Below are 13,196 nucleotides of genomic sequence, written 5' to 3'. Positions count from 1 at the left end.
AAGTTTAGTTTCGGTGAGATAGAATTAGTGATATTTCTCAAACGACAAAAAGCTACTATAGAAATTGTGTTTAAAAGCAGGATAAAACAGAGATCACACCCAGGTCATACTTCAGGTTTGGTATATGAGAGCTGAGCTTCTCATAAAGCAGCTTTCTCTGAGTTTTAGTACCACCGATCAGTATTTCAGTCTCTTTGTGATTCAGAAAATTTTGCGACATCCACTGAGAAATATCTGCAACACAGCTGGTCAGTCTCTCTACAGAGTCTTGATCATCAGAAGGAATGGAAATGTATAAGTGTGTCATCAGCTTAGCTATGAAAATTTATATTATACTTTCTAATGACATCACCTGGAAGAAACGTGTACAAAGAGAAAAGCAAAGGCCCTAAAACTGAACCCTGTGGGACTCAACAAGAAATGGTCGTTTTTTTTTTGATAAATGATTTCCCAGTGAAACCAGGAACTGGCTAATCATTAACAATGATTTAAACCATGCCGATATGATTCTGATATCACTGCATTAGGGGTGGGCAATATGAAAATATTACATAACGATACTTTAAGAAATTTTCATGATACACAATATGCGTCACGACAACATAGAACCTGTGTTGGCACATATAAACATACTGTAATAATAATAATAAACAACTAAAGTGTTTTTTATTTAATGTTTCACAAACTGTGCTGCACAAAATCCAGTTAAACAGGCTTAGTCATACTCATTTTGTAACGAAACGTAGTTAGTCAGTCTTTAAGTATATTTAAGAAGTACAGTGATGGCATATGCTATAGAAAGATGAAGCAGTGCAATATTAAATTAAACTTCATCCATTTGTTAACACATTGCCTTCTCTTGTAGACTGTATTTTTCAGATTCTTCACGAATACCAATAAGAAAGCAGATTTTTTTTTAGATTTTTTAAGTTTAATTTTAATTTCTGATAATGTATTACATTTTTTTTACCCTGCATTAATTAATATATTTTATTTTTGACCTTATCTTTTATTGCATTATGTTATTTTGTGTGGACATCCAGTTTAATAGTATTTTAATTGCATGTTACATTTATATAACTGTATTTTCAAATTGATTTTTCCCAGGTTGAACATTCTTGTAGGTGCACCCAAAGCCAACAGCTCATCCCCTTCCCCTGTGTTGGAGCGAGGGGCGGTCTACAGCTGTCCCTGGCAGACCGGTGGTGTTTGTACACAGATACAGTTTGACAGCACCGGTAAGTGAAACCCATCATTTTATCATCACAGTCACACGCGGACTGAGCTGTTGTGCTGTTGTTCCAGTGTGCTGTAAGGCTGTAAAGGCAGTGCTGTTGCCCCAGTGTGCTGTAAGGCTGTAAGGCTATAAAGGCAGTGCTGTTGTTGCAGTGTGCTGTAAGGCTGTAAAGGCAGTGCTGTTGCTCCAGTGTGCTGTAAGGCTGTAAGGGCAGTGCTGTTGCTCCAGTGTGCTGTAAGGCTGTAAGGGCAGTGCTGTTGCTCCAGTGTGCTGTAAGGCTGTAAGGCTGTAAGGGGAGTGCTGTTGTTCCAGTGTGCTGTAAGGCTGTAAGGCTGTAAGGGCAGTGCTGTTGCTCCAGTGTGCTGTAAGGCTGTAAGGCTGTAAGGGCAGTGCTGTTGTTCCAGTGTGCTGTAAGGCTGTAAGGCTGTAAGGGCAGTGCTGTTGTTCCAGTGTGCTGTAAGGCTGTAAGGCTGTAAAGGCAGTGCTGTTGCTCCACTGTGCTGAGACGCTCCAGGGACTGTAATGATTTATGGGGTTGTGCATCAGCTTTGCCCCAGATAATCTCACTATGTGCTATGTGGGGTTTGTAGTCAAGTCCAGGCTTGTGGCAGAACACAGGCTCACAGCAGGGCTTTTCTAAACCTGGGGTTGTAAAGAGCCCAAACACCAAAACCAGTCATTTTCTGATGCTACTTGCCTGATTTTCAGAATCAGAAATTTTGTATTCACCTACAAAGAATGTTTTATTTATTTTATATATAAACTGGCCCATAGTGTAGCCAACAAGCAATGGAAGCTGGTGTCCACCAGTTAGCATCACACAAGGTTCATATCCACAGTCCATACATGGAAACTAAGCTGCAAAAACAGCTTGTTTTGAATTCATTGTTTTTGTGATGTCACAAAAAACTAACACATTTACACATATCCCCATTATATCCACCCCTTCAGTCTATGGCACTTCATCTCCGCGTGTTCATAATGAGGTTATAAGGAACCCGGGCTGGACTGCTTTCTGAATGAGGTGCAAAACAGAGCAGCCAATCAGGGCGGAGCTTATTTACATATCATTCTAGTAACAAAAACAGTCTGTTTGGTTCTAAGAGGAAAGAGGGGCTTGAAATGGTTATGTAAAAGTGAGTAGTGGCTGTTTTTGGTACATAAAACAGCAAAATGTGATAAAATAACCACAAAATACAGACGATTCGACTATATGGGCCCTTTAAGTAATTAGCCTCGTAGCTCCAGTGGAGAACTAAAGAAGAAAACTTCAGATAGTGAACGTGTCCTGGCTGATGGGCTACATTTGGGATAATGGGGGGGTTGGGGGGGGCGGGTGTGGGACTGTATACATTTGATTTTTGGTCAGACTCTTCTGTGGTGAAGATCTGCTGCAGTGAGTGAGGACTCCAGTCTGTTTATCTGCCCTGTTTGTGTGGTTGTTTTGTGAATATGTGAACGTGTGAATGTGAACTCAGAGCTGCTTTAATCCTAATTCTCATTGGTATGCAGTGTGTGTGTGTGTGTGTGTGTGTGTGTGTGTGTGTGTGTGGGGAACTCTGCCAGCTTCACCAGCCTAACTCACAAACACAGCACCTCTCTCTCACTTTCTCTCCCTTGCTCTCTCTCTTTCTCTCTCCCTTGCTCGCTCTCTTTCTCTCTCTCCCTATTTTCTCTCTCTCTCTCTCTCTCTCTCTCTCTCTTTCTCTCTCTCTCGCTTTTTCTTTCTTTCTTTCTTTCTTTCTTATTCTCTAAAATTAAGCTGATTTGATCTCTCCATTTTTCTTTGTGAAACAGTTTATCCTGACTTTGGGAATAAAGCTGAATTCCATTCATCTCCTCAGGTGTTTAAAGCTCTGGACCAGAAGAGTTAGTATGAACTTTTAGCAACAGTTTAAAACAGAAAACTGCCAAATCATCATTTAGACAGAAGCTGCTCTTCAGACAAAGGAAGATACTTTGATGAAGATGAGTCTGAGTGCTGAACTGTAGAGGACTGAACTGAAAAGTGTCAGTTGTTCCTAAACTTTTGACAGGTGTTGTGTTCTCGACTGTCTGTAACGGTTTCTCACCTGAACGTCCACATTCCTCTGAGGAGGAGTTCAGCCACAGTGCATCATAAACAGTGCTGTTAGCAGCAGTGAGGGCTGGTGTTCAGTCGCTGTGTTGTGTTGCTGTGCTGTGCTTTGTTGCATTGTGTTGTGTTGTGCTCTGCTGTGCTGTGCTTTGTTGTTATGTTGTGCTGTGCCGTGCTGCGCTGTGTTGCACTGTACTGCGCTGCACTGTGCTTTGTTGCTGTGCCGTGCCGTGCTGTGCCATGCTGCGCTGTGCCGTGTTGCACTGTGCTGCGCTGCACTGTGCTTTGTTGCTGTGCTGTGCTGCGCTGTGCTGCGCTGTGCCATGTTGCACTGTGCTGTGTTGCGCTGTGCTGTGCCGTGCTGCGCTTTGTTGCTGTGCTGTGCTGCAGGTGAATACAGTCTTTGTGCTGCTGACTGCTTTAGTCTAGATAAGAGAACACAGTAATTGCACTGAATTATTATTATTATTATTATTATTATTATTATTATTATTATTATTATTGTTAGTACTGTAAGTGTCAGTACTATTAGTATTATTGTTGCTGCTATTATTTCAGCTGTTTTCAGTCCTCTTTTACTCAGCATTCATCATTGCTGTGTTTAGAGCTATAGAAATGTGTGGTGGAGATGTGTCTGACCTAGTCCTGTGATGTCTGATCGTCATGACAATGTTGACGATACCATTGTGGGGCAGGTAGGCAGGTCACTAAAAAAAATTGTTGCCGATATTATTGACACAGTCAGTTTGTCTGAGTGTTTACAGTGCACAATGAAAACACTGACTACTTCAGCTGATGGGCTGAGGATGCTACGGCACATTTCTCCCGTGATACATTTTAACTCGGCTGGTTATGTGGTAACATCTTGCAACTTGCCGTCCCTGCTGAAAACAGAGAACATAAACATGCTTTCCGCTCTTTGGTGTGGTTTGATAGTGTGTGGCATTGTTTGATAATTATTGGTACAGATTGCTCGTTTATGGTATGTTTTGGATGTTCTTGGTGTGGTTTGATAGTTTGTGGCATTGTTTGATAATTATTGGCATGGATTGCCAGATTCTGGTATGTTTTGATAGTTCTTGGCATAGTTTTGCAGTTCTCAGTATGGTCTGGTAGTTTTCGGTGAAGGTTTAATAAACTGCATGCTGATAAATCACCTCCTGTTAAAATAATAAAACAGCTGAAAGCCTACCTGTTACTGTAGCTGTGCGTTGTCTTTTTTTAAACAGCTGATTTAAACACAAAGTAAAGATTTTTTAAAGCTCCTGTTCAGGTTTCGTGAGTGAAACCATTCCATGTGTGGTAGACTGCAGAACGGCTTTATTACCGTGGGTAAGAAAAAGAGATGTTCCTTGTGGTTGCAGTGTTTCTGTTACGTCTCTTGGCCTGAGAAGTCGCCTGACCTGGTCAGACAACACCGCGGTCTCAGTGCCTTGTGTGCACAACCAGTCGTGAACCAGCTGGTACTGTACTGTAATATTTCCAGAGTCTGATGGTCGGAGGGCGAGAGTACAGGATGCACATATGAGAAATAAACTGAGAAATTCAACAAAGCTGAAGCCGACTTATTATTCAAAACTGCTTTTCTACCTTAAATGGTGGAACAGTTACATTCAGGCGCCTGTACATGTCACTGCTCCATTTAAGGTGGAACGAAAACAAAAAGATGCCGAATAACCAGCTTCAACATTTTTGTCAGGCCCACTGCGAGTGTTACAAAGCAATATTGACACAGGTTTATTTATATATTTTTCAGTTTTGATTTCATTATTTTGCACCAAACTATGTCAGATTTGCTTTGGGTGTTAAAAATGGTTCTTATTAAAAAATGAAGAGGCATCTAAGAGTAATAAGCCACTTTTTACCCCACAGAAAAGGTTTACTGAAGCATCTAGAATGATGTTACTTAAAAAAAAAAAATGTATACTGTGATCTATCAAAACTAGCAGAAATTATAGTTATATTATTATATCACTTTTTGGCCATTTCGTCCACTACTACGTTGGTATGATACACCAGAAAAGAGCACAGATACCATGACTTAACAACAGTGCAAACCACTGTAACGTTAGGCCGTTTAGCTGAATGGCCAGGGATGGTCAGGGATGTTTTGGTCACATTTCCAATGAAAACGAAAACGCAGCAGACCCTCGATCACCTCCTGCTGTCTAGTCATCTAAAGAAGTCCACTTTGTTTTCAGACACAAAGTACATACAGGAGGTAAAAGTGTACCGGACCCGAGTACGAGGCAGATAACTTGATGAAGAATGAGAAGTTGGCTCCTTATTTAATTTCCCGTTCCACCTTAAATGGTGCAGCAGTTATATTTAGGCTCCTGTACAGCTGCCAGACTGCAACTTCTTGCTCCATTTAAGGTCGAATGGGAAATTTGAGCAAAAGAAGCTGGCAAAGAAGCGAACTTCAGCCTATTGTGACACTAATCACATTAAAGCGAGTATACTTCACATCCTGCATGAACTGGTCAGCACTGAGTTCGCTGGGCGTGTAGTGACAGTAAAGTGAGGACGAGGTGTTTAACCAGCTGTGCCTTTGGCAGAGAGTGGAATTTCCCACTGCAGGGAGGAACAGAGGGCAGCTGACTCTGTCTGATACTGTCCAAGGCCACTGCGAGGATGCATGTGAACATTTGAGTATGTGCTTGTTTTCCCAGTGAATTTGAATACAGAATTTTGTACCACAATCATCACATCAAATCACATCAAATTAGATCAAATTGTGGTGAAATGTAAAATGTCTCTGTTAATAATTCCCTAAAGAACCACAAACACAGTGAGGTCGCTTTGAGGTCAGAGCATTATGCCTATATAAACATTTTTAAAGGGTCCATAATTCTGCATTATTCTTATATTTTATTGTTGTTCCACTTCAGGGCTGCAGATATCACGATGATGATATAAGAAGCGATAAATTGCTATCAAAATAATGTGTCTCTGCTTGGATGAAATGCAAGTGCAGACATTTTTTTTGGGATGTGTAAACAGAAATCTGACCTACTTCTCTTTAAACCCCTTTTTAAACAAATAGCAAAAAACTAAATTACAAAAGCACCATTTACTGTTCTGCAAAATAAAAAGCAACAAAACACTACAACTACTTACATATAATGGCTGCAAAACCAAATGAATATCTATTTATTTTTATATAGACACACAAGAACAAATACATTCTTGTTCCACTGTATTTGTTTTGTTTAGTTATTAAATATTGTGGCACTAGGTTTTATTTAATTTAAAAATAACATTATTCTTGGTTTAATCTTTGCTTAATTGGTCCGGGGCTCTTATTTTGAAGGACTCTGGCGCTGGGTGTATGAGGTAATTAGATGTATTCTGTCTTTGCTGCCCTAATGATGAGTTTATTGCAGAAACTCTTATCGCAATAACAATAAAAATACGATTTATCATGCAGCCCTATTCCACTTATAATGTTTGTATGGTTTTATGTATCAAAAACAATCATAATTCATTTGTATGTGACCATTTTTCAACGTAACAGGCTCCACCTTTAAGACTGATATAGATAACGCTTTTTCTGATTGGCTGTCCTGGTTTGTGCCTCATTCAGAGAGCAGTCTGGGCTGAAACACCCTTTATAGCTTCAGCATGAATGGGCGGAACAGGCGGATGTATGCAAGTGTGACATCTAGTGGTGGGTGATATGGCAAAATTATAATGGTGCACTACACCATATGCCACAATATTATTTTTTTTACTGATGATATGCCGGAATAGGCAAAAAAGAGCCAGTAGTGCAGCATTTTGAAAATACTGTCAAAACAGTTCAGGTGAAAATGTTGTTTCACATACTGCACTGCACTAAAGCCTAGGACCCCCATGGACCCTCACAGAGCAGCTACTATTTGGGTGGTGGATCATTCTCAGCACTGCAGTAACACTGACGTGGTGGTGGTGTGTTAGTGTGTGTTGCGCTGGTACAAGTGGATCAGACACAGCAGTGCTGCTGGAGTTTTTAAACACCGTGTCCACTCACTGTCCACTCTATTAGACACTCCTACCTTATCAGTCCACCCTGTAGATGTAAAGTCAGAGACGATAGCTCATCTGCTGCTGCACAGTTTGTGTTGGTCATCCTCTAGTCCTTCATCAGTGGTCACAGGACTATTGCTGGACTATTCTCAGTCCAGCAGCGACACTGAGGTGTTTAAAAACTCCAGCAGCACTGCTGTGTCTGATCCACTCGCACCAGCCCGACACACGCTAACACACCACCACCACGTCAGTGTTACTGCAGTGCTGAGAATAATCCACCACCCAAATAGTACCTGCTCTGTGAGGGTCCATGGGGGTCCTGCCCACTGAAGAACAGGGTAAAATGGGGCTAACAAAGTATCAGAGAAACAGATGGACTACAGTCTGTAACTGTAGAACTACAAAGTGCACCTATACAGTAAGTGGAGCTGATAAAATGGACAATGAGCGTAGAAACAAGGAGGTGGTCATAATGTTATGCCTGATCTGTGTATACTCTTTACAATACGTATTGTCCGGCCTGAAAACAGGCAGTTTATGCAGTTTATTTTCCATCTGTGGTCAGAGTGGATTGAGGAGTGAACAGTACGTTTTGAAAATGTAAGTGTTTACATGCTGCATCTCTCTCTTTGATTTAAGAGAAGTAAGGAGGGTTCAGGTGTCTGTGATAGTCAGTGCTTTTCACTGGAGGTCATACAAGCTGGGTCAGTAATGGGTGACCATAAAGTAACTGCGTTTGCTCGTTAGAAGAACTCTGGATCATTTTGGTCGAATTCTCTGTGGGTTTGAGGCCCAGGCTGCACAGATGTGTGTGCTGCCTTTTATGGTGTGTTTTTTTAGCCTTCGTGTTTATTGCATCACTTTCTCTTTGGCTGGTGAGCGGTTACTGCTTGGCATGTATGAACAAGATGATGCCACATTCTTCTAAAGGGGCCAAGACTTCAGCTCGCTTCTTCACTGTCTCTCCGTCTGTTTTTCTGTCTACGCAAATGATTGAATAGCCCCAGTCAAATTACATGTTTTGTTGATTTTTTTAGGTGAAAATAAGTTATGTCCTCTACAGAGAACAGGGTTTTAACATACACTGATCAGGCATAACATTCTGACCACCTCCTTGTTTCTACGCTCATTGTCCATTTTATCAGCTCCACTTACTGTATAGGTGCACTTTGTAGTTCTACAGTTACAGACTGTAGTCCATCTGTTTCTCTGCATACTTTGTTAGCCCCCTTTTACCCTGTTCTTCAGTGGTCAGGACCCCCATGGACCCTCACAGAGCAGGTACTATTTGGTGGATCATTCTCAGCACTGCAGTAACACTGATGTGGTGGTGGTGTGTTAGTGTGTGTTGTGCTGGTCTGAGTGGATCAGACACAGCAGTGCTGCTGGAGTTTTTAAACACCTCAGTGTCACTGCTGGACTGAGAATAGTCCACCAACCAAAATATCCAGCCAACAGCGTCCTGTGGGCAGCGTCCTGTGACCACTGATGAAGGACTAGAGGATGACCAACACAAACTGTGCAGCAGCAGATGAGCTATCGTCTCTGACTTTACATCTACAAGGTGGACTGACAAGGTAGGAGTGTCTAATAGAGTGGACAGTGAGTGGACACAGTGTTTAAAAACTCCAGCAGCACTGCTGTGTCTGATCCACTCAGACCAGCGCAACACACGCTAACACCACCACCACGTCAGTGCTGAGAATGATCCACCACCCAAATAGTGCCTGCTCTGTGAGGGTCCATGGGGGTCCTGACCACTGAAGAACAGGGTAAAAGGGGGCTAACAAAGTATCAGAGGAACAGATGGACTACAGTTACATGTTATGCCTGATCGGTGTAAATAAACTTTGACCTGACTTGACTTGGTGTACATATAGCTGTGTATTCACCCTCCAGCAGCTTAGTTCCGCCTGTTTGTAATGAAGTTATAAGGAGTGCTCAGCTTTGCTCATTGAATGAGGCAAAATACAGGGCAATCAGAACAGAGCTCATTTACATATATTCGTCTTAAAGGTACAGTAACAAAAACAGCCTATTTAGTTCCAAGGGATGAAGAAAGCATGGAAAATGATCATGTAAAAACTAATATTGACCATTTTTGGTGCATAAAACCACAATATTTAGTGGACCACAGTGGACAAACATGCAGGCAAATCCAAGATAAATGTGAGATCTGGGCCCTTTAACGGTCAGAGTTCCCTGTAAACTCAGTCTCATTGATCTGAGGCGCTAAAGCTGAAGTGAGCCAGTTTTCTCTGCTCTTTCTGGGCCCCTGAGGCTTCGTCATCTCAGCCAATCAGAACTAAAAGTGCTGAGTCGACACAGCTCACGAAGGCCGAGTGGAGTCATCTCCGCCAAAAAGCATGGATCCACTTTAGAGAGGACTGTAGAACGTCAGATCTGCTGACCGGTCTGTTTTTATGTGTGCTGTGGGATTTTCATTCAGGGAATGACGGTTTGCTTTGAGGAACATTGTGAGGAAACAGGACGTTTCTGGTGCGCGTGTGTGATGAGGACTGACCGCTGCCTGCTTATCCTCTGCAGAAAGCAGTTCTGCCTGGTTACTCAGTGAATCAGCTTTGAATTTGTTCAGTAGTGTCTCCAAAACACCACCTCATTCTTTTAGTACACCCTTAAAAAGATGGTTCTTCAAGGGTTCTTTAATAAAGAAAATGGTTCTATATAGAACCATGAACACTCAAAGAACCCTTTGCATGATTTAAGATCATGAAAAGATTCTTCAGATTGATGGAGAATGTGCTTTTTGGAAGTGGTACTATAGCACCTGACCGGGTTCTTCTATTGTTACGGTGTACCGATTTGGGTGCTATATAGACGTGTCTACAGTACATTCAAGCACATTTTGCATTAGTCTGAAGAACCCTTTCATGATGCAAAAGGATAATGGTTCTATATAGAACCTTTTACCAAAGAACTCTTGAGCAACCTCCTTTTTTAAGAGTATTTTTTTTAAGAGAGGGTTCTTTTCAGCACCCAAAAGGGTTCTTTTGTTGTTAAAAGCTTGACATTGTAACAATATAAGAATTTTGGGTGCTATACAGAACCTTTTCCAAAAAGCTTCTATATAGAACCATCTACAGCATGTTCTCAGTCAGGTCTATTCATGATCCAAAGAACCCTTTAATCATGCAAAAGGTTTTTTGATTGTTCATGGTTCTACACAGAACCATTTTCTTTACTGAAGAACCCTTGAAGAACCATCTTTTTAAGAGTGTATATAGAACTATTTTGAAAAGAGTTCTCTTTAGCACCCAAAAGAGTTCTTCTATTGTTACAAGCTTAACATTGTAACAATAGAAGAACGCTTTTATGTGTTATAAAGAACCTTTTCCGAAAAGTTTCTATATAGAACCATCTACAGCACGTTCTCCGTCAGGTCTATTCATGATCCAAAGAACACTTTAATCATGCAAAGGGTTTATTGCTTGCTTATGGTTCTATATAGAACCATTTTCTTTGCTAAAGAACCCTTGAAGAACCATCTTTTTTAGGAGTGTACTTCAGTAACTCGTTATTTGGGAATAAGGTCAGTTCCGTAAATTCCATTTTATTATCCAGTACGTTTTTCGGGCTGATGTAAGATCGGCTCCTTCAGTCTTTCCCCGTGTTTTCTCAGTGAGCGGTTCATGATTCCTTTAGTGCCGCTCTGGAACCAACATTCAGCCCAGGTTCCTTGGCTGCTGTCAGAAACAGCTGTGACTTTTCGCAGAGTCATTTATTTTCATAAGGAATCTCTGCACACAGTGATGTAATAAAGCAGCTAACAGGATATTTACATTGTAGTCTGGCCTGTTGAGATCGTTTGTGTGGACACACAGGTGTGCAGCAGAGTTCCACCACACAAACATCTCTACCAGCAGGCTTTCATTCGGTTCTACCTTTCGGGCACACACACGTTCTAAACCGCTTACCCTTATTAGAGCTGGGCGATATGCCCAAACACGTTATCACGATAAACAAAACTCATATCGTTCGATATCGATACATATCGAGATAAATGTCAAATCATGATTTCTTTCACGTTTGAAGGCTGATTTTGCTCCTGGGTGGTTAACTGTGGTTAACTGTGGTTAACTGTGGTTTTAAACTATCACGTATGGTCGGATCATGATAACCACTCACCAAACAGTGGAACGTTTCACTGATCTGTCAGGGAAGAGTGGGAGAAGGTTTCTGAGCTGTTTTTATCAGCTTGAAAAGCACAGCTGCAATTTTTGTAATAGTCATGATTTAAGAAAGAAAACAGATTATTTTAGCGGTCTGGTGTCGAGCGCTCGGCTACCCCGCTACAAACGCTAAACAAGTGGCCAACAACAGTGCTAAATTCTTTAGTTTCTCAACAACGTCCACTCGGTTCGGTAGGTCACTGCTGTCACTCCTACCACTTCCATGTCAGAGCAGATCACAGTATTCAGACACCAGCTAGACGGCTGGGTTTCTCTGTGCTATCGTAGTAGTTTAAGGAGTGAACCGCAGTATATCTGACGCTCACTGTGTAAAAGCCTTATCTGCAGTGTGAATCTCTCACACCAGTCACTGAGTCCTCCTTTTAGGCATGTTTAAACTGAAAGCGGTGATTTTGTGTCTTGTTTGATCTACAGTATCATCAGTTCACCGTGTTGTGACGGAGCGCTGCTTCAAGTTAGCCAGCAGCTAAAAACAGCTAGCCTGGAGAGAGAGCGCTCTCCCGCTCTCCAATGCCTCACAGCTTCCTCAGTTTACTTTTGAACATGAACCACTTCTTTCTTTCACTTTCGTTGCTCGAGAATGCACTAATACTAAAATATGACGGTTTGGCGCTGTAACACGGCGCTGCAGACGTGATTTAACACCGCTAAAGTTGTTAGGATGCACGGAAAGAGGTGAGTTCGCTGTAGGACAGTACAGTTACACCACTGACCTCGTCACTCACACTCGGTCACAGGAGAACAGATCGCCGGTCGCTCCACTCAAACAGGGACTGTATAACTCCGCGTTTCAGGCGTTGCTAAAGTATATTTGGCAACCCTTTTTTTTAACTCGTGGCCCCCTCCCTCTCTGATCAAGTCGAAAAATTCGGAAGTGCGCCCTCTCCTGGCGACAGCAGTGTAGTGTCGCTTTCCTTGCAGTAGAAAACGCCACCAGGGCTTTCGGTAAAACGTGGAAGTGTGAGAGTGGTGTATTATATCGAACATTTATCGAACCTGTCATATCGCTCTATTGAGGAAAAGTTATATCGCGATACTTATCGTTATCGTTTTATCGCCCAGCCCTAACCCTTATGCGGAAGGCGGGAAACACCCTGGACAGGTCACCAGTCCACTGTAGGCCAGCAGATGTACACATACATACACATTCACACCTAGGGGCAGTTTAGCATCTCCAGTTGGCCTGACTGCATGTCTTTTGACTGAACAATGATGACACAATTTCATTACATTGGTCCTGCTGGGTGTTGGGCCTGAACTCATTCAGTCCTGCCATGGGTGCTGTTTTGATGGGTATTATTCTGGAGTATTTGAAGCAGGAAGACGCTTCAAACATCTCCGGTGATCTGTTCAAGATCTGCTCAGCACAAATCTCCCGACAGAGGAGTGAAACACCATCTGGGCCGGGCGCTTTCCTAACTCACTGTGGTTGCGCAAACGTGTTAATCTCAGGGCAGGAAATAAGAAGCCTCGGCCGTCGACATCAGAACAGACTTTCACAACTTGTACATTTGCAAGACGTTGACTGGGTGTAGATTCATGAATGGATGACAGACGAGCGAAGTATTTGCAAACTGAAAACACGCTCACTAAAGCTTTGACGGGCAGAGTATGTCACTCTGAAATACTGCAGAAGTCCTGAATTATAGTTGGTATACGG

At 42.1% G+C, this 13,196-nt stretch overlaps 1 protein-coding gene across 1 annotated transcript in view; it reads left to right on the top strand.

Moving 5' to 3' along the window:
• itgav (integrin, alpha V) overlaps positions 1-13,196 on the top strand; it is a 69,470-nt gene that overhangs the window by 2,023 nt on the left and 54,251 nt on the right. Inside the window, exon 2 of the mRNA XM_036576958.1 lies at positions 1,108-1,238. Coding sequence (XP_036432851.1) covers positions 1,108-1,238 — 131 coding nt within the window. The remainder of the gene's footprint in view (positions 1-1,107; positions 1,239-13,196) is intronic.

This window comes from Colossoma macropomum, unplaced genomic scaffold, assembly GCF_904425465.1.
Source record: "Colossoma macropomum unplaced genomic scaffold, Colossoma_macropomum, whole genome shotgun sequence".
NCBI lineage: Eukaryota > Metazoa > Chordata > Actinopteri > Characiformes > Serrasalmidae > Colossoma > Colossoma macropomum.
The sequence above is the reverse complement of the archived record's forward strand: the minus strand, read 5'-3'. Positions and strand labels throughout refer to the sequence as shown.